This window comes from Scophthalmus maximus, chromosome 16 (genome assembly GCF_022379125.1).
Source record: "Scophthalmus maximus strain ysfricsl-2021 chromosome 16, ASM2237912v1, whole genome shotgun sequence".
NCBI classification, from domain to species: Eukaryota; Metazoa; Chordata; class Actinopteri; order Pleuronectiformes; family Scophthalmidae; genus Scophthalmus; species Scophthalmus maximus.
Window position 1 is genome coordinate 163,084 of NC_061530.1, and position 23,363 is coordinate 186,446.

A 23,363-nucleotide genomic window follows, 5' to 3' on the forward strand; every position below is an offset into this window, starting at 1 on the left:
GAAAAGGAAGACGAATTCCCTTGGCTCCCAAACGCACGCGAGATCTTCTTGTTTGAATTACAGATATCGCGATGTATAAACCATCGCGATATCTGCAATTAAAACGACAAGATCTCGCGTGCGTTGATGTCAAGGCCTTTTGAAGAAGGTGTGCTTCATGGCGGTTACGGAGTCTGCGGTAAATACATTTTGATTAAAATACACTTTAATCGTTTTCAAATGTAATGGAGGTTGCGTAAGTCATACACGATGTCCGGTAGAGTTTAAGCGTATCAAACATGCTCTGAATTGATCGTAGATATCAGTGGGACTGAACAGCTTACTTCGCGCGCCATAGCAATGAATGCCGAACGTTAGCTAATATGAGCTAGGTCCATGCTAACAATAAAGATAACGCTATGGTGAGCTAACCAGAAACCAGGCCTCGACAATCGTCTTGTGCTTTTGTAATAATTTAGCAGTTTGGTTTATTGCGGTGTAATAAAGGTATGGTTTAGTGTATGATCCGACCGACTTCAGCTAAGCACGTCTTCGATTTAAGCGTAACCACAGCTCGTTATTGCCACTTCTCCTAGCTAGCGTATGTTGGGATAGCTTTGGTTAGCATTCGTGTGCACAAGCTAACGTTAGGTGATCACCATCAAAGGGAAACATGCTAGCTGTTAGTAGATTGCATTGTAAATAAATTAATGCCAGCTGCCTGATTCTCTTTGTTAGTCTGAAGGCATTTTTTATTTCCCCTAGAATTTGTTGAATTATTAAAGCTTCCCCGTCAGTCCTCTACCCCTTGGGGGCTTTCCTGCCTCAGTCTGGTGGACCCAGCGATTAGCGTGTTGCGTAGGTAAGGAGTTCGTCCGGACCCACCTGGATTAAACCCGGGTGTGTGTCCTGTATATGCCATCATGTTCAATGATAATCTGTGCTGTGTGACTTATGATTATAATACCGGCATTTCTTTACTGGGGAAAAGTGATAATTGATGTTCAAATGGCAGGTGTTGGTGCTGTCGACTCATTTTCTCGGTTTATGCGTGAATTGCTGTTTCTGAACTGCAGGGAGGCGAAGCTCTGACGATGGAGAATGGACAGGGCACAGGCTCCAAGCTCGGCCTGCCGCCTCTCACTCCAGAGCAGCAGGAGGCACTTCAGAGGGTAAGAAACCCCCGCATACAGAACCTTTGTTCTGAGCCCAGTGGGACAATGTCAGTACTAGTCAAGGTCAATATGTAAAATGTGGATTAAGGCATGTATATGGTCTTGTGTCCCACATTTCTGTCAGCTTTCTGCTGTAAACTGATTTCTCCTGCTGAAATCCAAATTCTTGGCTTAATATAGTTGTTGCCAGGTTGAGATGTACATAGGGGCATGACATAGACCTAAAGCAGAGAAAGAGAATAAATGAAGGTATAATTATAAATTGTGATCCATCCCTATATTCAAATGATTTCTTCTTAAAGGGGCAGTAAGCGATTCTAAAGCAAAACAGGTTTGGTAAAAATCTGCAAATATTTCCTAACTGTCCGTTAGCTGTCTCTTTTGTGTGCGCCTCAAAAAATCTGGGGTTTTCGTCTCAGCCCAGGCTCTGCAAATCGAAAACTTAAAAATGGTGCAGACCGCACCACACAACACTATGCAGTTTGTATACATCACTCCCCGACACGTTAAGAGACGAGCTAGCTGGTGGTGCTGCAACTTCGTGGTTTTGGGTTAGTGGTTTCTGCGACAGACTCCCTTCGGGGTCCTGGGTTCGCGACCCAGCCAGAGCAGTAAAATCACATCAACAAAGAGAGAAACAAGCTTTCTCTAATACCGCTAACTGCCCCTTTGAATTGAAACCGAGTGACCTACAGTCTACAGTAGTTAGGTTATAAATAGGTTGGTTTCCTCTTGAAATGTGTGAATCATGCATTCAAAATCTTGTCCTGCTCAATGTATATACAAATTACAGCAATCGGTTTACTCCAGTGTGTGTAAACATGGTTTCTAATTTCCTGCATAACCTGATTACTCCAAAGTAACTGGTTTCCTGTGTTAGTGTACATGTATGGAATATGTGAAAGTGTAATCTTAGATACAGCGTTACAACAACTGCATGTGTGTATGAGGAATTCAAATGTAATGCCATTCTCTTTTTCCAGGCAAAGAAGTATGCCATGGAACAAAGCATTAAGAGTGTGTTGGTGAAGCAGACCATTGCCCATCAGCAACAACAGCTCACCAACCTGCAGGTGAGGTTGTCACCTGCGAGTCTTGGTTCTAGACAGAATTAGCTCTTTCATAGCTTAGTAATTCAGACATCTGTTGTCTCAGAAGTCTGTTTTTGGGTTAGCCATTTTGGAAAACTTTATTTCCACTCTCCCATGCTCTAAAGAACAAAATCACAAGTGTAGATAGAAATGTGCCCTTGCTTTTGCTTCTGTTGTTTTTCAGGTGGTGGTGATCATCACGAAGGAATTGGTTATCATATCAAATGCTTTGCATATGTAAAGGGGACTTGTGTATGTTTATTGCTGTGTGGTGATTTGTAATTCAGAGGGAGGCAACTCCCCAAACTGTATGTTGTTTAGAGGGAGGGTCTGAATATAGTATTAGCCTTACCACTTTTGTTTATCTAGCAAAGCAATTAACTTTATGAAAAAGCAAAGCTAAGGGACATATAACCAACTTTTCAGCACTTTTTTCATCTTTACTGTCTTTCAGATGGCAGCAGTGACAATGGGCTTTGGAGATCCTCTCTCACCTTTACAATCGGTCAATAGATTATTACATTTTTTCTGTGCGCATTCCCAATGGAAAAGGACTGTTACTCTTCTTTTAATCGTTGCTTTGGCAACTACCCCTGCCTTTTTATCAAACCAAAGAATGCATATTTTATGAGAATACATGGCTTTCTTACTGCTGGTGTAACCAAGACCATGATCGTAATTCATGTTGACATGAGAGACTGTTGTTGATCATGTAAGCGTCAAACTGGGATAATCTGCATTGGTATTTCTTAAGAAGAAAATAGTCTAAGCTGTTTGCTGGTTACGGGGGCTTTTGGAAGATTTAATAACCGGTTTATAAATGTGAGAAAAGTCAAGTCTCTTTGAAAAATATGCATTTGTTCTATTTACAAACAGAAAATTCTATGCATGGGAGGAAAGAGGGATAGCAATCCCTTAAATGGACCGAAATGAGAGAGCTGCTGGAACAGGGATCTTTTTGGTCATCTTAAGTCAAGTTTATTTCTATTAATGAGCAAGTAAACTCTTATACAATGTGATGAATTAGGTACATATTGTATTTTGGCGGTAACAGAAAAAATTAACTGAAGCAGACTAGAGTGGTTCAACCATACCTCCCTAAGACTTGAGAAGAAAGTTTGAAATCCTTTCATCAAGACTTTGTATGGATTTCGTTTGAACTCCACCATTACTTTTGTTACCTAACTTTCATCCCTGGACTACAGGTCAGTTACTAAAACCAAATGTTGTGAGGGCTGTGCATGTCAATCACGTCAGTGTGTTTTCTTCCATATGTCTGTTCAGTAGTAAAAGAATAGAGGCCATAATGTAATTACAAGTTCTAACATCAATACTTTATAACAGTTTTTATATATATATAACAAAACTTTGAATTGGCCTATTACTGTTTTTGGGAAAAGCAAGCACAGTAGAAAGTACCCATTTATTATTCGTGTGTGTGTGTTCGGTTCTTTCACTCTAATGCTTCTCGTGTGTTGTTTTCCCTGGTTGGCAGGTGGCAGCGCAGCGGCAACGTGCTCTAGCCATCATGTGTCGGGTGTATGTGGGCTCCATATACTATGAGCTTGGTGAGGACACTATCAGACAGGCCTTTGCCCCCTTCGGCCCTATCAAGAGCATTGACATGTCTTGGGATTCTGTTACAATGAAACACAAGGTCCGTATCATTTAACAAGTGTGTTGTATTGAACAACCTGATAGACAAAATAAAAAAGAACTGGGTATCAGTGTCTTGTAGATGTTCTGTGTTTATGTTCCGTTTGACTGTGCAGGGGTTTGCTTTTGTGGAGTATGACGTGCCAGAGGCCGCTCAGCTGGCACTGGAGCAAATGAACTCTGTCATGTTGGGGGGGCGAAACATTAAGGTAAGATGTCTGGAGATATTAGTATCTCTCGGAAAATATCCAAAAAGTGAACCAAATTAATATTTCCATTTCTAAAACTGTCTTTTGGTGTAAATTGATCAAACAGGAATTTTGGATTCCTTCCTGGCATTTTGGATACTGAGTCCATTTATTACTGAGCTGCATTTGTGAATGTGAAATGACTTGTGTAGGACTAATGAGTTGTTGTTGCTTGTCTGTGTCTGTTGATTTCCAGGTGCGTGCGTATGTCTGTGTGTATGTTTAGGGTACTGTCTGCTCGTGTTGTGTGTTATGCTTCCATGGTGTCATCAAGGCCGTTTCAGTGACCAGTTGCAGTCGGACGCCCAGTGGCGCATGGCGTCGCTCCGTGTCCATGGTGTGCTGATGATGGGCTGCGCCTGGTTGGTGTTGCTTGGCCGCCCCATCTGTAGTACAGATCCCAGTCCCTCTTACATCTCGTTTTACATCCAAGACAGGAAGTTGTCAGAGTGCATAGCTGTAGTGCAAGACATGTATTGCGTTCCCCTTTCGGTGTTGCCACCAGCTCAGCTAGTCACGCTGTACATAAACCTGGTGTTCCGAAGCCGTACTTCTTTGTTTAATAGTATTGCAGTTATTTTCAAAATCCCCTTTGTATCTGGATTCTAAATTGATAATTGTTACTACATGTGCTGACAATTTATTTAGTTGTCATAACTTCAAGTTTTAAAGTTAATGTAAAGTGCTCAGCTGATAAACTTATCTAAGTATTTCGTATTTGGTCATTTAAAATTAAATCTCTGGAAAGGGCCAATAATCTAAATAGTAGGTTTCAAAGTCCATTGTTTAGTGTTCTGGTCGCGTTTTATCTCAAGGCTTTGCTTTATAAACGTAGTAATCATTAGTTAGGGAATTAATCCATTTAGGTTGATACCTCTCCACTTTGAAAATATAAATTTTGAGCCTGGTGGCCAAGTGTAGACACATGGTTTCCGATCAATCTCCGAACCACCCGCCAGGCCTTTAAAAAGTGTAATAATAAAGGACATGCACCAAAGCATAACCAGAGGATACTTGATTGGACAGCTGTGTGTCAAATGGAGGTGAAGAGTGGCTTGGACTGAACTCGGTGGCTACCGAAAGTTAGCAGTGCAGGGACAGACAGTTTGCGGGGGTGCGTTCTCGGTTGGTACTATAGTCCCCTTACTCAGTAGCCTTGCTGGTATGATCTGTGCTATAGGTTGGGCGGCCAAGTAACATCGGTCAGGCGCAACCCATCATTGACCAGCTGGCAGAGGAGGCGCGTGCCTTTAATCGGATCTACGTGGCGTCCGTCCACCCTGACCTCTCAGATGACGACATCAAAAGTGTGTTTGAGGCCTTCGGGAGGATCAAGTCTTGCACGTTAGCCAGAGACCCCACAACAGGGCGACACAGAGGCTTTGGCTTCATTGGTGAGCTGGGGGTCCTCATTCGCTCGTGCTCTTGCGTTGCCATTGCTCCGCTACTAACTACGATTTGTATTCCCTTACAGAGTATGAAAAGCCTCAGTCAGCCCTGGACGCTGTTTCTTCTATGAACCTCTTTGACCTGGGGGGTCAGTACCTTCGGGTGGGCAAAGCAGTGACTCCGCCCATGCCCCTACTGACCCCCACGACCCCTGGTGGTCTGCCACCTGCTGCAGCTGTGGCTGCAGCGGCAGCCACCGCTAAGATAACGGCCCAGGCAAGTATGAATCCCTTCCAAAGGGATTTAATGGCCTTCCAGGTAAATATAACCCAGATTTAGCTAGAATTGACACCAAAAAGCACAGATGACATGGGCACAAGAACTATATTGTGTTATATATATATATGTATGTGTGTGATGCCCTGACAGTGTCAATTTAACTGCCCTGAAATGTTGGGCTTAATCTTTTTTTTTTAATCCAGTTTAATTTGTTCAAAACACAGACAGAATCTATACACAATGAAGAATTTATTTTTGTAAAGTATACATGTTTAGTAACTGAAGTAATCAATGCTCCTCCCATCCACTGATTGTGAGGGTGAACTAAGAGACGTAACTTTGACATGTGTTTTTCAGTGTGAAGAGTCTGACTAACCAGAACATGTTGTTCACTGTAGAATTATTTATAATTGATCAGTTTGAATCATCACTGTTGTCCCTGTTTGTACTTTGTTTTGAAATTCTGTGGACCTCGGTTGCACTCACTCTGTGCCATGCTGTGTGATTGTTGACTGTGCTGCCTTGTGCTGTGTTCTGTGTGTTTCCCTTACCTAATGTCTTCGGCCCCCCTCTCTTAAGGAGGCTGTAGCTGGCGCATCAGTCTTGGGGGCGTTAGCCGCGCCCCAACTTCTCGGTCAGCAAATGGGAATCCCTCAGGCTGTCATGGCTGCGCAGGCACCTGGGGTCATTACAGGTGTGTGTGTGTGTGTGTGTGTGTGTGTGTGTGTGTGTGTGTGTGTGTGTGTGTGTGTGTGTGTGTGTGTGTGTGTGTGTGTGTGTGTGTGTGTGTGTGTGTGTGTGTGTGTGTGTGTGTGTGTGTGTGTGTGTGTGTGTGTGTGTGTGTGTGTGTGTGTGTGTGTGTGTGTTGAACCAACTGCCTGCTTTGTTTTACAATGGATAATTCTTCATTCGTTTGCATTTTTTCCAAATAAATGAAAAGGTAACTGGTCAAGGGGAGCAGTTTTAAAAAGTCAGGCGTCCACCAAATCACTATGTACTGCAAATGTTGTTGAGCTAAAGTTGTTGCCGGAAGAGGCATCTTCACTCAGTTTGGAAAGAAAATCGTCAAACGCCCAGTCATGCATCAAAAAAACAAATCAAAACACTGACGTATAGTTTAGAAAAATAACGTGATATAAGTTTGAACAGAAACAGATGACTTGATTCTGTAGATTGTTTCATTAATCATTTGGGGATTTTTTTTAATGACTATTTTTAGAAGGGATAACAAATGTGAAGACAAAATAATAAATTGGGGGAAAATAGAGAATTATAAGCCCGGGCAAATTATTGACCGTATGTCTTTTGTCAGACATTTGATTATCAACAGCATCAATATTTAACTCAACTCAGAATGACCATGGTTGATTATCAGCCCAGTTGGTGCCTTTTATGTTTTTTGTTTTTTTTCAAATGAATGTTGTATTTTTAGGTTTTTTTTGTTGTTTAAGACAGCGTCTGTTTGTACAGTTGATGACTATGCGGCCTCTCTCAACAGGTGTGACTCCGGTGCGTCCTCCCATACCAGTGCTTCCTCAGGTTGGTCTTGTCAACCCGGTGCTTGCTTCACCACCAGTCCTGTCGAGTCAGGCCAGTGGCTCCAACCAACAGGAGAAGAAAGAGGAGAAGGAAGAGATGCTCCAGGACGGGACGGGACAGGAGATGTTGAGTGACCAGGAGCACATGAGCATCTCAGGCAGCAGTGCCAGACATATGGTGATGCAGAAACTTCTTAGAAAATCAGAGGTGAGATTCAGGAAATGAAGATGTAATTAATTAGCAAACTTATTTATACTAATATACATATAAATATATATATATATATATATATATAAAACTCAATTCATGCCTTATTTTTCCCCAGTCAACGGTAATGGTGCTTCGAAATATGGTTGGACCAGAGGACATCGATGATGACCTGGAGGGTGAGGTGACGGAGGAGTGTGGCAAGTTTGGCTCAGTCAACAGAGTCATCATTTACCAGGAAAAGCAAGGAGAAGAGGAGGATGCAGATATTATTGTCAAAATCTTCGTAGAGTTTTCCATGGCCTCAGAGATGAACAAAGCCATCCAGGCCCTCAATGATCGCTGGTTTGGGGGTCGCAAAGTCGTCGCCGAGGTATATGACCAAGACCGTTTTAACAGCAGTGACCTGTCTGCATAATATGGTTCACCAGCCCCCGTCCCCATAACTGTCGCCCAAACTCGTGTCAGCCACAGTCGTTGCAGCTAGAGATGCGGGCCTCCGAACCTTGTAATTATGTTTTTTTTTCTTCTGTTTTTTAATTGCTGTTGATATTAATGTTTAATGCCCCATTTTGGGGGATTCATTAAAAAATACTCTTGCTTTGTGGTCTGTGAAAACTCCCTTTTTGTGCAAGTTTAAATTTTTTGTAATACAGTCTTGTTAAACTTTTCCTGCTTTAGTTCCTTTTCTTTTTTCATGAAATTGCCAGGACTTGTAAACACTTTTCTTTCTATGATTAAAGGTTATTGTTTGGCCACAAAACATGTGATCCATTCCTTTTAGTAATGGTTGTGTATGAAGAATGTTGTGGTTGTAGAACATGGTAAAGGTTTTCTATGACCATTAAGTCAAATCGTATATTGTATTGACTGATTGCTTATCTTATTGTTCAGGTGAGAAAGTGTCAACTACTTTTTAGTCCTGCATCACAGCTATAGATCCATTATTTATGGCAGTTGAGGCTTAGGTAGTAGAGCGGTCATCCATTAATCGGAGGATCGTTGGTTTGATTCCTGACTGTCCAGTTGTCATACTGAAGTGTCCTTTTGGAAACTAACTGAACTAACTGAGACTGATCAAGAAGGCCCGCTCTGTCCTGGGACGCCCCCTGGACTCAGTACAGGTGGTGGGAGAGAGGAGGATGATGGAGCAGCTCCTTCAGCTTCTGCTTCACCCCAAGTCGACATCCTCTTTGACCCCTTTGCTACCAAATTTTTAAATATCACAAAGTCTTTGAATCTTGTTCAACATGTCAGGTTCTACACATGACCATGGTCACCACCGTGCAGCACTGTTTGATATTGTCTGACCAGAAATACATTGTCTTTGACACCATACTTCAGTCATCCAACCTACTGCAGAAGACACAAGGGGTATTCTTCAATACCCATTCTGCAGCTACCTTTCCATCCTGTTTCTCTGGTTTTAGTACCCCTCTACCGAACTCCTACAATGTAAGACGTCTTGTAACCCGGTGTGTGTCTGTGCTAGATACTACAGCTCCTACACCAGCAGGTCCCTCTCCTCTGCCAACTCTCGGCCCTGAATCAATGGCGATAGTCACGTATTGTAACTCCAGATTCTATGAGTATAGGAACAGACCCTTAAGGCTAACGCTAGTGGCTTTATCCTTCGCGCGACTGTGCAGCGGTGAAAAAACTTTAGTCCACTCCCACCTGCTGTTTGGGCTTCACCACGGTCTCACCTTGTCTATAAATTGGACCGAGACGGTCAATCTGCTCCCAAGAATAGCTTTTCTTCAGCCATTCAAGAAACCAGTGAGGCCCATAGCTTAAAGGGCTGCGCCTATACTCATAGAATCTGGAGTTACAATACGTAACTAACTTTCTATATCGTACATTCATTTGTTAATTCTGGGGGAGGAGGTGGAGACAGTGGAGGACTACAAGTACCTGGGAGTCAACATCGACAACGGACTGAACTGGAAAACCAACAGCCTGGTTGTGTACAAGAAGGGGATGAGCAGACTCTACTTCCTGAGGAAGCTGAGATCCTTCAATGTGCAGCAGGATGTTGGAGATGTTCTATCAGTCTGTTGTTGCCAGTGTACTGTTCTTCACTGTGGTCTGCTGGGGGAGCAGCATCGGAGCCAGCGACACAAACAGACTGAACAAACTGATCAAGAAAGCTGGCTCCTTAATAGGCTGCAAGATGGACGCGTTTGAAGTTGTGGTGGAGAGGAGGACTATGAACAAACTGTTATCCATCATGGCTGCCTGCACAGTGCACGGCGGTTGCTATGCGACACACTGTAGCGTTCCTCAGAAAGAAGGCTGAGACGGGAGCTGGGTCCACAGGCTACTCTGGGCCGCAGCCCATTCCAAAACTACAACTACTCAACCTCACAACCTCACCGTTCCCTCAACTTCACTACTACTCACGTCTACTTACGTCGTTACTTCCTCAGTCGCGGAGGGATACGGACCTGTGCAAACTGATGCTACGTCATAGCCGAACCAATCAGATCGCTTGATTTGACCTACCCGCTTTATATTTACTAATAATAACTAGATAGGGGATGTCGCCCAGACAAGATGGCGGCGCCATTCAATTCAACGGGAGTTTCTCACTCGCGCTAAATCACTGGAAGCTGATTTAGGGACCGTCAATAAATTACTGTTTGATTGACACACAAAAGCAGTGGTTTGTCATGCTGACTCTAAAATATAAAAGAGATTAATACAAAATAATTGCAGTTATTTTCAAAAGCTTCCATGTCATGTGACCCAGTGACTCCAAAACAGCGTAAAATTGTATAACTGAGCGTATACCACGGCCTGTCCTGAGGTATTGCTCATATAAAACGGTTACAAGTTTGGCGAAATGATTCAACGTCATAGCCGTGGTACACCCTCAATATACCACGGCAATGAACCAATCAGATCGCTTGATTTGAGCTACCCATTTTATATATTGTAGTATTGGACTGGACTAATAAGATACAGCTTATTTTATTGTATTTGAGTGCTGCCTCTATTTTATATGAATAATTCTTTCAATAGCACACACTGTAGGCTGATTTCAGTAGAGTTATGTTACTCAACTACAGTTATCTTTCAGATCAAAATTCTTTACCAAGATGAATGAAAACTGAGTCATTCTGTGCCTGCTGGACTATAAATGTGTCTCCTCAGCACAGCAATGATCAATTTTTTTTGTCTTAAAGATGTGACAAAAAGATGTAGCATGTAAACAGAGAATATAAAGGGGTCCTACTATCGATCCCCGGGGTACACCGATGGTGTTGTAGATATAACACTTTGCATAATGTCAGTTGAGATACTGCTTGAGTGGAACCACAAGAAACAGAAGACAAGTGTCTGATTTCTGATCTATTGATGACAAAGTTATACATTTTTAAATGAGAAACAAAATCCTTGACTAAAAAAAAAAATACAGTATGGCATGTTGAACTTGAATTTTTCTACCTTTCAATGCTTGGGAAACATGAACTAGCCTGAGGTCAGTGCTGAAGGAAACTTCAGATCGTGAATGCGAACTGGAGCGCAGCTTAAGGCAGTCTTTCCAGCAGTTTTCTTTCAATAGCTTCCATGTCAATAAGAAACTATTTGCACAAGGGACATTCCAAGTGTCCTTTCTTGGCATTTTTGTAACTGTTGCTGTCCATTGCCAAACACTAGGCATGAAACCACCTCCCACTATGTACAGGTTTTTTTTAAAGATATTTTTTGGGGCATTTTTAAACCTTTATTGACTGGACAGTGTTCAGTGTGAAAGGGGGAAAGAGTGGGGAAGACACGCAGCAAAGGGCCGGAGTCCGAGTCGAACCAGTGGTGGCTGCAAGAGAACTCAAGCTCTAGTGTACTTGTTATGTCTACATGTGCTCATCAAAGACTGAAACTATATATATATATATTTATTTATTTATTTATTTATTTATTTATTTATTTATTTACCTACCTATTACCTTGCCTTATTAACATAGTATATTGTAATTATACTAGATGTGTGATATACAGATATGTAACTAATGCCTTTAGGATTTGGAGAACCAGATTTCTCCTCTCCTTTCGCATGTTCTTTTGGGATGTGTCAAATTTACCATCTGGGATCTGAGGGAAAGCCTCCATCACTGCTTTTGCCATGAAACAAACAACATTACTGTGGTGTTTCTTCATTGGATAATAATTACACAGATACTGACAACAAACATGGGAGACACGTTATTGAAGACATCAACCTATGACAAGAATGCCTCCCAAAACATTTACCAAATTTGTAATTTCTCTTCACATTGCATTTTACATTAGCCTAAATGTGTTAAAATGTAATGGTCTTTCATACATGACATTTCTTCCATAACATGTTGAACACAACATCTCCTTAGCTTACCTTGACAACAATGATACCACAGCTGCTTCCATCCTGTTGAACTGGGTGGCACATAACTCCCCCTTTCCATCAACGTCCACCCAGTCAGTTTTGCCATGGCATGTCCTCCTCATCCTTAAGTATTCCCTAAATAAGGTTGATGTTAATTCACTTAAAAAGGTTATTTTGTTACATTTGGTACCACTAGTGAATAACCAATGTTTGTATTCAACTTATCATCCCTAATGCATATGATGGACAGGAAAAGATAAGCCATAGATATTTCTAACTGAATACTGACCTCTACACTTATCAATTACCAACTTCTCAATTACTACAGCTTTCAGTGTTCATTTATAATTGTCAGTATTAATTTTGAAATTCTAAGTATCAGTATGGTAGAGATTGAAGCGGTGATTGTACAACTGTCCTCTCTCTCTCTCTTCTCTCCTCTTCCCTTTCTGCCCACCTCTTCTCTTTCCCCCATTTCTCTCCTCACCCCGACCGGTCGTGACAGATGTTTGGCCCACAACTGGTTCTGGTCCTGCCAGAGATTTCTTTCTGTTAAAAAGGATTTTTTTCTCATCCACAGTTGCCAAGTGCTTGCTCATTGTGGGATTTGTTGGGTTTTCCCTGTAATATTGTAATATTGACCTCATTATGTAAAGTGCCTTGAGACAATTTATGTTGTGATTTGGCGCTATACAAATAAAATTGAATGAAGTGTTGTTTGTGAATATGAATGTAAATAAATGTTATCCACTTTAAACATTTAGATATATTTGTATTAGAATTTTCAAAAATAGCTTTAAATGTTGATTTACTGTATTCTTTTAGCAGCATGTTGTGAGTCCTCAAGCTCTGATGACAATCTAGCTGGATCCATCAGAAATGCTGTGCTGGTTTCTGCATTAATGTACTGTGACAGAACAAAGAGGAAAATAACTACTAATCATAAATGATCTTTGTTACACTACTAGTAAAGTGGTGTGCATTACAAGACAAATAATATAGAATAATCAAATAAAAAAACAACAACAAAAGAATTACAAACCAGCAAGTTCCAGTGGTTCTTGTTGCCGAGCACAAATGACAGAACAGCTTCATAGTTGTCAAAGTTTACCTACAATAACAAAAAATAAAAAGGATGAAAACGAATATGAAGACTGCTTATGACAAATTCATGGTTCACCCATGACAATTATGTTCTTGTACCCTATATTTGTTGTGCCTAGGGACTTTCTATATAGAAGCGTTGGAATGGATGTCCAATAGTAAGTTGGTTTTACTTTTAACCTCTTAATTTCATGTGGGGATTTTACTAATGAGCACACTTAGAGAGGATGAAATAATCAATAATCACAGGTAATTTAGTACTTGATTTGAATTTACACTCTCGACCCATTTTTTTACTCCATGTAGCTAATGTATGGCCGTAAACCTCAAACTCCCATTCCATACCCAATCACACCCCACATCATCACCACACACATTGCCTTTGGTAAACTGTGACGAGGTAGCTCGGTTCTGTCCCACCAGCTGAGTAATGGCTCATAATGTAGATGGTGTCCACCACATTGAAGGTATGAGCGGCAACATGAAACAGGCCCTCAATAACCTGGCAAAAACAGCAAAATAAAAAACAAAAATAATAATTGGCCAATTAACACATTCTAAAATTGAGCCTTAAACTTCTGAAACTTGAAACAAGCAGTCACGTACTGTACCTCCCCTGTCAACCACTGGTATGGTCCAAGTGAGATCTGGATGCTGCGCCCCTTCATCTGTGAAGAGAGCACTGCAACGATCACTTCTGTGTCCCTCTTTTTCAACAGTAAGGTAAACTGCAATTCAGAATTAATTCATTCTGTTTAATATTGACACTCAGGGAATTATAAGAAAAGCTCTTGAAATTTAATCAGAAGGAAAGCCTAATTTTTGGAAAACAGCACAATAGATATTATAAACTCAACATATAATTCACCATGTTTATGTTTTTTAGCATATAATCTTTTTCCTTTTAAGAGCTACCATGACATGGAGTTTTCAATAGGCCATATAACATTCGAACAAGCTGCCCAGGAACATTAAGCTGATACACAATTTAGGTGATGTAAGATCTGGTTTAAAAATGCCAGAAAAGTCTTTTGTCTTTTATAGCCAACTTTGGGTTGGAGGATGAACTTTCTACTTGTCAAATCATACAATTACTCAATTACTTATGTATGTGTGCTTCTCTTGCCATGCCCAGTCTGATTGTATTGCCAACTCTTATAACTTTTGCCTTTCATTGCAGAGCTGTAATTTCAAATGGTTATGTTCAAATGAATTTAGATAAAATAAAATCTTTGCATTTATTTGAATCTGATACTACCACAACAAAAGAGAGATATAATTTATTATAACTAAATTTAACTCATGAATTACACATTTAAATGGAAAATGGGAGGTTTCTTGACATGTCAGTCTGAAGAAGGCTTGCACCCGAAACGTCACATATAACAATAAATACAAATGTTCACGGAAGCATTATTTAGTGTGCGTAATCGATTTCGCCATTTATCACTTATACTTCTGTCATGCACCTAGTATTCAGCGTGTTTGGATGTAAATGCTTTGTTAACATTTTGGAATTAAATCACATATCAGGTAATCAGTAAAGCTTTTTCTATAGGCAGACCACAATTTATGATGTAGTCACTGCCATTTTCACCCTTTCTCTGTCTTTTATCTGTCCTTTCTGCATAACTCCCTTAACTCTTATCTTTGCACAGTTCCCCTTGCCTTACCTCATCTTCTCCACCACCAACATCTCCCTAATCATCTTGTGGTCTACTACTTCATGCCCTTTCTCCTACACATATGTCCTCACCAATGTGGCCTATACTTTACTTTCTCATAGCACTTTGGACAATATGTATTTATTCAAATGTTTCTATTCAAATTCTAAAGAACAAATATATGGTGTTATTTTACTATCTTTATTCAAGTGCTTGGTCTTTCGGTTTGTGAGCATTACTTAGTGATTTCACGTTCAGATTCGTCATTCTTTCCTTCAAAATCTGCCCTCGGACTCAAATAGCTCCTCCTTGTGCTCAAATTGTTTCGTCTTGCATTCACATTTATTCTGCTTCTGCTCAAACTGTACGGTTGTGCGCAAATATATTGTTGCTCGCACTTAGATTATCTTGTTGCTCACACAGATTTCCTGCTCTCAGCTTCAACTCTTCTCCTCGCACTTCTTCTGTGCACTCTTGACTTGTCTGCTTCAACCAGTAGGATTCCAGGTGTATAATTGACCAATGAAAAGATTGCTTTCAATTTGCGGGTGCGTTCGCTTACGGCCTACGGGCGGTTAATCTGTAACCAGGTTCAGCCACTCCACCCCCCCGGTTAAGAAAGCGACATCACCTTCTTGACTTTTTAGGAGTCCATAAGCGAATGGCCGGCCATCATGGACCGCCAAAGTCAAGGACCTCACGTAAGTTTTTATTTTAATTTTGTTTTAATGGAGCTATTACTGGACTGGATCTAGCTTTTTGTGATATTGTTTTATATTACCATACATTGTACGCTGGCAGGGATTATGGAGTTAAAATTGGGTCATTCATACAGCGCACAAAAAATTGACTCACAAGCGATGTATGTGATTTTACAGGCGCATACATTAACCATCGCAGATTTAAATCCCTTGGATCTTCTCTCACTCAAAGGGAAAAGCAGCTCCAACGCTCGAGGGTTATTTCTGCACTCGTGCACATTTTACACTCGTGAGAGAGGCATCTTCGTTACTTGTGGAGAAAGTTTTTTACACTTTGGGGGCGGAGCCTCTGGACTTTGACTGACAGCTCTTAGGGAGCCTGGAGTTGCCAGGTTGGATATTCACTTAGCTAGGATATTGTTGGCAAGGCGAGAGACAGTGGCCGCATCGGCAGGACGAGAGTCAACAAACGGTAATATTCGCTATTCATACATTTTCAAGTAGGATGTAGCTGTCAAAAACTGCTTGATAGCTACGTTTTGTGAGCTACCTATGAAACATATCAATCTTTTTTGCATGTATAACTTCAACCCTGTAATGCACAGTCAAGATTGATAGGTTTTATAGGTAGCTAACCAAACGTAGCTATCAAGCAGTTTTTGACAGCTACAACCTACTTGAAAATGTATGAGTAGCGAATATTACCGTCCGTTGACTCTTGTCATGCCTGTCATGAAGGGACTAATTATATGTTATTACAGTCCCTGGCCAGTAGAGGGCTCTAGGAGTATACTCAAGGGAATTACGTATAGCCAGGTGCAGAGAGAGTGTATATGGCTGGAGGCATGAGAGGCTTTACCCCCACGTTGGGCATGTTATGATGTTCTCTTTCATAGCATTTGTTTTGTGTCTTACTATGGGTAACGCCCCTTGCGTGCCCTAAACAGACGCCTTCTATCACATTACGCAAGCCTATTGGCTGGCCCTGATGTCGTGTACGATGTAGGCGGTGACACCCCTCCCCGTATATAAGGGGTAGGCGTACCGACATTCATCATTTCAAAAACCTCTTCTCGCTTCACAAAGCCAAAGGCCCACGACGGGACAGCCACTAGAGCCTAGCTTAACCATTCACAGATTCGAGCTAACAACTCGGTTGCCAAACGCTTCGTTCTAGTCGCTGTTCGGTGTGAAGGGCAGCAAAAAGCATCACTGCTTTAGTGCAGCCAGCTCGAAGCAATTCTAGCTGTAGCTGCTAGGCTAAGCCGAAGTAGCAATACTCGGGCCTTTAGCCTAAAGAGTCAGAGTGGCCCCTGAGAGGTCCAATCTCAGAACGTTATTGATACAATTCAGAGCGCCAGAGCCCTGTCCACTAGGTCATTATATGACTGTAAGTGGGGGCTGTTCGAGATTTAGTGTACACAGAGCAATGTTATTCCCTTCCAGTGCTCTGTGTTATCAATATTGTAATTTTTGCAAGAATTGCTAGAGAAAGGCAAGGCGTTTTCCACAATCAAAGTATATTTGGCTGCTATTTTGGCTTGCCATGTGGGGTTTGATGGTCACACAGCGGGTCGACACCCTCTGATGGGTCGGTTTTATGCCTTCGGTGAGGTCTACAGCCCCATTATGGGATCTTCCTATAGTCCTGGAAGCTATCTCACAGACACCTTTTGAACCCCTGGAACAGGTGGATTTGAAGTTGGTGTCGTTAAAAATGGCACTGCTGGTTGCCCTATCCTCTGCAAGAGCCCACCACCTTAGTGGTGGGCACTTGCCTTCCTATAGAGCTGAAGGCCTTTCACCCTCCACCATTCAGTTCGTGAAGCGAGAAGAGGTTTTTGAATGATGAATGTCGGGACGCCTACCCCTTATATAGGGGGAGGGCTGTCACCACCTACGTCGTACACGACATTAGGGCCAGCCAATAGACTGCCGTAATGTGATAGAAGGCTTCTGTTGAGGGAACGCAAAGGGAGTTACCCATAGTGAGACACTCACTCATGCTACTCAGAGAACCGGGGTTATGCAAATAACCTAAAGTTCTGCCAGGTCCCTGAATAAAGTCACTAGAAGTGGAAATGCCTGGGTGCTGATGATTGATATTCGAAGATGTCACACTGCCGATGCGGCCACTGTCTCTCGCCTTGCCAACAGTATCATACCTACTTGAAAATCCAACCTGGCAACTCCAGGCTAACCTCAGTCTTAGCACTCCAAGAGCAGCGAAGCTGCCTCTCGCAAGAGTGTAAAATGTGCACCGTGAGCGCAGAAATAACCCTTGAGCGTTGGAGCTGCTTTTCCCGCGAGTGAGAGAAGATCCTCTTGAGCCTCAAGGGATTTTAAATCTGCGCGCGATGGTTAATATATGCGCATGTGAAATCACATGCATCGCTAATTTTTTTACGTGCTGTATTAATGACCCAATTCTAACTCCATAATCCCTGCCAGCGTACAATGTGTGGTAATATAAAACAATATCACAAAAAGCTAGTTCCAGTCCAGTAATAGCTCCATTAAAATAAAATTAAAATAAAAACTTACGTGAGGTCCTTGACTTGGCCTCATGGATTCCTGTAAAAGTCAAGAAGGCGATCTCACTTTCTTAACCAGGGGGGCGGAGTGGCTGAACCGGGTTACAGAGTAACCGCCCGTAGGGGACGCTATAAGAAATAAGCGAACGTACCCGCCAATTGACAGTGATCTTTTCATTTGTCAACACTACACCTGGAATCCTACTGGTTGAGGGTTTTTGATAGGGTTGTCACATGAAAAATCCAAGCCCACAGCAAAAATCCCTAAGCAGACAAGTCGAGAGCGCACAGAAGAAGAGCGAGTGCGAGGAGAAGAGTTGAAGATGAGAGCAGGAAATCTGTGCGAGCAACAACATAATCTAAGTGCGAGCATATATTTGCACACAAGTGCACAGTTTGAGCAGAAGGGGAATAAATGTGAATGCAAGAAGAAACAATTTGTGCACAAGGAGGAGCTATTTGAGTACGAGGGCAGATTTTGAAGGAAAGAATGAAGAATCTGAACGTGAAATCACTAAGTAATGCTCACAAACCGAAAGACCACGCTCTTGAATAAAGATAGTAAAATAACTCCATACAATTAAAACATATATTGCCTCATATGTGAAACCATATTTACCTGTGCATCTGTATCTGGTTGATCCTGAGCCACTTTTCTTCACCTTTGTGGCATGTGGGCTCGGTATTTGTTCTGTTGGATTAAAGTACTTGGAGTTTGACTGTGCAGTAGGGCTGTCCCGCTTGTTCCACTGTTATTCATGGTCATGATCTGGCCTGCGAGAACTTGGACAGTCTTCAAGAATCTGCATTGGCAGATTATGTTGCCCAATGTGCTTGACATATCTTCCTTGCATTGAGGGAAACATTTTAGATATGCACTCTGCATGTCTCAGGTACTTTTTCTTACACAGGATGGAGTGTTTGACCAAACCAAACCAGAGCTCAACATTGTAGTTGGTATCCCTTGTTTTTCTCTTCCATTTGTTTTGAAGGTTGTGCTTTTTCCTTGCCATGACAGATCCCCAAGCAACAAACCACTCCACAATGGGAAGATCCCCATATAGTTTTTTAACAGCACATCGATGGCACCAGGAAAGAGGTAATGGTTTTTTATGCTAACTGCATCTTCTGATAGGTTGTCACACTCTGCTTTAGTAACAGCTGTACTGTGGTCGCTCAAGCTCTGAAAAACACCACTCAGACCAGGATTCAGGATCTGTGCATTTAATCCTATGGAATTAGCAAGGGACACAGTCAACTCAGGCAGGCTTTAGGCGCTCTCCCTCAGTCTCCAGCACAAAATCTTGCAAAGTTTTTTTAAAGAAAAATAAACATAAAACATTGCTATAAGTAAAATGTACACATCAAAATAATGTGTGCCCTTACAATAATAACAAATGTATTTAAAACTTAAATTAAAAATAAGACATAAAAGTAATTTCTTCAAGTGCACCTTTATAAAAATACACAGGACAGGGACAAATAACAATTTAACACCATAACACAAATATGGAAGTAACGAGTGACACAGTCAACACACACCACATACGTGGACATCATGTTTAGCAGCATAGTAGGTCGTTACTGTTACAATTTTTTTTAAAATTTGCATGCCATGGGAAACATACAACACTTTTATGCATATCTGAACAAGAATCAGCCATGAAATTTGATTGGATTTTTTACCTGGTCGACGTTTGGGTCGAGAGTGGCCACCTGAGCTTTCCGCTGTGTTCTCCGCCATCTTGAATTTTGTGTGTTTTGTGTGTTTTACTCTTCCGACACCACTAGATGGCAGTGTAAGTGTCCATGTATGTTGACAACGGGCCCCCGTTAAACAGAATTAAGTATTATGGTATACACGACCCAAAATGTGATGTGGACGAAAGGTTCAAATTCCAGATGGCTCAACAACACAAAAAGGTTTCACTGAGCAAGGTGGTTGGAGGGGGGTCCAAAAAAAGGGATCAACGCAGGAACAGGTGATTGCAGGAGGATAGCAGGACCGAGGCGAGCCGATGTTGAGGGCAGCTGGAGGCAAGCAAGCTGCATGCTAGCCTTCATGGAGGCCAGCTGGAGGCCAACAAGCTGGAGGCACATAACTAACAAGGGGACCAAGAAACCAACACAACAGATACACAAAAAATAACAATCAAACAATAGTCCACTAAAAAGAGTTTGTGAGGGTAAAATCATGACAGAAAATCAGGATTTTTCCATATTAATATTGATATAAAATAGAGGCAGCACTCAAATACAATAAAAGAAGCTGTGTCTCATTAGTCCAGTCCAGTTATACAATCTGACATTTTGAGTCACTGTGTCACATGAAATAAATAACACATAAGCAATTCAAATAAATATGCTACATGAAATCAATTTTGTTAATTTTTTTTGCATAATCACTTTTATATTTTTGAGTCAGCATGAAAAACCACTGCTTTTGTGTCAATCAAACAGTAATTTATTGACGGCCCTTAAATCGGGTTCTGGGAGGTGAGCTAACCGCCCTCCTGCAGCCGACACGTACCGCGGTACGTCATGCATTGTAACAGTCGGCAACGAGTAGAATAGGGAGAGTTCACACAAAACAATCACCACATGAATCACTCTGACAAAACACTCAGTACAGAGTGAGTCATAGAAAAACGAGAAACATAACGCAGATAGAAACGGATGAAAGAGCAGGGGGAGGTGCATGAAGCTGCAGTGCCAATGTCCCCCACAGCCATCCCTCCGTGCAGAGCCACAGAGGACCTGTCCGTCTCCGGGTTATCCACCCCAGAGGAGAGATATGCCTGCAAAATAGCCTCACACAGCCAGTGTGACAGGCACTGAGCAGACAGAGGTTGCCCCAGTGATTGCTCTCTTTAGTGTACAAACAGGCGCTGAGAACGACGCAGCATAGCCGTGCGTGCAACATAACAGGAGAGCATACACAACGGGCAGAGGAGATTAGACGCAGCCTCCTCCTCAGAATTGTGTGGTGGTAGAAAGAATCCATTCAGCGTTATCACTCTCGATCTGAAAGAGCTAGTGATGCTCTTAGGCGTAAAAGCCGGGTTGGGGTGCAAGGTCGCAGAGCTGCCTCCCCTTGGATTCGGAGACATGAAGGAGCCACAGAGAGAGCAGACAAATCACTGACTCTCTCTGCGGATGTCAGAGCCAACAGCAGAGCTATCTTGGCTGACTGGAATTTGTATGAAACCTGCTCCAGAGGTTCAAAGCGGGTTATGACCAACGCGCGTAAAACCAGCGCCAAATCCCACTGTCGAGCCAATAGAGCCCAGCGCATGAGTCTTTGGTTCTGCTTGTACATGCCTGACAAGAACACAAGTGGATTGTGATCAGTATACACAACTAAGGGCAAACTGCTGGACCCAATGTACACCTCAAAGTGCTGCAGCGCCCACAACAAAGCTTATGTCTCCTTTTCAATTGTAGAGTAGTTAATCTGATGCTGATTAAACTTCAGAGAGAAATAACTGATCGGATGCTCTACATCATCTGCATCCTCCTGCAACAATAACGCACCAGCCCCTACAGCACTGGCGTCCACTGCCAACTTGAAAGGTCGGGGGAAATCAGGTGCACCCAGTACCCGAGTATGACACAGGAGCGCTTTCACACTATCAAAAGCACTTTGACATTCTGGGGTTCATTTATACTCTACTTTAGGACTGGTCAGAGAGTGAACCACAGCCGAGAAGTTCCTACAGAAACTTCGGTAGCAGCCTGCTATGCCGGGAAACCGTCTAAGGGTACGCCGGGTGGTAGGGTCCGGAAACTCTGAGATGGCAGCAATTTTTCCTTCAGTGGGACGAACCTGACCCTGACCTACACATCAGCCCAGATATGTGACAGTGCCTTTCCCAAATTCGCACTTGGCCAGGTTTAAGGTGAGAGAGGCGTGCGCAAGACGCCTGAACCCTTCAGTTACTGTTTTTGCATGTTCGTCTCAGGTATCTGAATAGACTAATAAGTCATCTATGTAGGCATTACAGTTGGTCACACCATCCAGAAAAATATTTACTAGCCGCTGGAACGTGGCTGGAGCATTGCAAATGGCAAATGCCATAACGCTGTATTGCAAGAAGCGATCTGGGGTCACAAAGGCATATCTCTCTGACGCATGTTCCGTCAGTGGCACCTGCCATTGACCTTTTAATAAATCCAACTTTTCAAAGTTGGCCAACCCTTAGTTGTCAACACAATCTTCCATGCCCGGCAATGGGTAGGAATCAGCCACAGTGACAGCGTTTACCTTTCGGAAGTCTGTGATAAATCTGGGTGTGCCATCGGGTTTTCCATCTAACCGACAGGGGGAACTCCACGCGCTTGAACTGGATTTTGCCTAACCATGTTCTAACAGATACTGCGTCTCTTTTTATCTGGTTAACGCGATATGGATGCTGTTTTATTGGACTACCTTCTTTCACCTCAATGTCGTGTTTAAGTACAGTGGTTCAGGTGGGAACATCGCCAAAGAGGCATGGAAACTGTGCAACAATATCTACAAAATCACGTTGTTGTGTTATCTCCAGATGACAGAGAGTACTCAGCAACTCAGGTTATAAGTTTACTAAGATCAAACTGCCTTTGTGGTAGACTCACAGAACTGGAAAGACTCACTGTTGCCGTGGCTGCAGCTGACGTCAGAGCAAGTTTTTGTGAATCAAGCACGATTTGACGCAGTCTCACAGCGTTGTCAGCCTCTATTTCCAACTTCTTGACTTGTAGACAAAGGTTTAATTCAGCTTTCTGCAGCTTTTCCTGGGCCTCCAAGTGGAGCCTAGCTAGCCGTACCTTCAGCCGACCTTCGTATCTAGATTCTGACGTATCAGGCGAGAAGGGATCAAAACGAGAAAGGGTAACCGGTGTTCCTCGCAGACATTTCCCCGGGCTTCAGCTACTGTACCTGGCGTCTCCACAGCACCTTGAGACACTGTCAGGGCTAGTAGCCGGTGCAACTGACACAGCTGGTTCTGAGACAACAATCACTTCCAGCTCTACTAGTTTATTCACAATTAATGCTTTAAGTTCCTTTTTAGGTAATTTACAAAACCAAAACCAATCTTGTAACTGCCCTTGGGGTTGGAATCACGAGAGATGAGTCCAAACTGATGCCTCATTTATTCATTTTTCCTTCATGCTGTCATTAACCGATGAAGGCACCGTGATACTACAAAGAGATATAAACCAACAATAAAACATACACTACCACACAGTGAATCCAGCACAAAACAATTAAAAAAGCTATTAAAATCGCAAACATTTAGTGAATTTAAACAGCGACCGAATACATCCTTATAATAAATCAACAAAACCCTTCTTTCAGTTCTTTACACTTTGGCACCCCAGTGCCTCTGTCAGAAGTGGAACACCCTCCTCACCATGGTCAGAGGCCCTTCCCACATCGCAGGCCACAGGG

General features: G+C 42.3%; 1 protein-coding gene across 5 annotated transcripts; it reads left to right on the forward strand.

Moving 5' to 3' along the window:
- The first annotated feature begins 41 nt into the window (after positions 1–41).
- LOC118287050 (poly(U)-binding-splicing factor PUF60) lies at positions 42–8,326 on the forward strand. Of its 5 annotated transcripts, XM_035611773.2 has the most exons (12): positions 65–178; positions 745–841; positions 1,056–1,151; positions 2,138–2,227; positions 2,700–2,750; positions 3,741–3,902; positions 4,018–4,110; positions 5,330–5,543; positions 5,624–5,856; positions 6,397–6,511; positions 7,316–7,563; positions 7,682–8,326. In XM_035611773.2, the coding sequence occupies exons 3-12, from the start codon at positions 1,074–1,076 to the stop codon at positions 7,979–7,981; spliced, it is 1,584 nt and encodes a 527-aa protein (XP_035467666.1). In that variant the 5' UTR covers positions 65–178; positions 745–841; positions 1,056–1,073; the 3' UTR covers positions 7,982–8,326. The 5 variants fall into 5 exon arrangements, with proteins under 5 accessions (XP_035467669.1, XP_035467670.1, XP_035467665.1 ...); XM_035611772.2 differs by lacking the exon at positions 745–841 and having other exon boundaries at positions 43–178; XM_035611775.2 differs by lacking the exon at positions 745–841 and having other exon boundaries at positions 43–178; positions 5,624–5,814.
- The last annotated feature ends 15,037 nt before the right edge of the window (positions 8,327–23,363 follow it).

Excerpts from the sequence above, each read along its gene's own strand:
- LOC118287050 (XM_035611772.2), top strand. The coding sequence starts at position 158 with ATGGCGGTTACGGAGTCTGCG. Across the intron at positions 2,228-2,699 it reads AACAGCTCACCAACCTGCAG|ATGGCAGCAGTGACAATGGG; the intron begins GTGAGGTTGTCA and ends ACTGTCTTTCAG. Across the intron at positions 5,544-5,623 it reads CAGAGGCTTTGGCTTCATTG|AGTATGAAAAGCCTCAGTCA; the intron begins GTGAGCTGGGGG and ends ATTCCCTTACAG.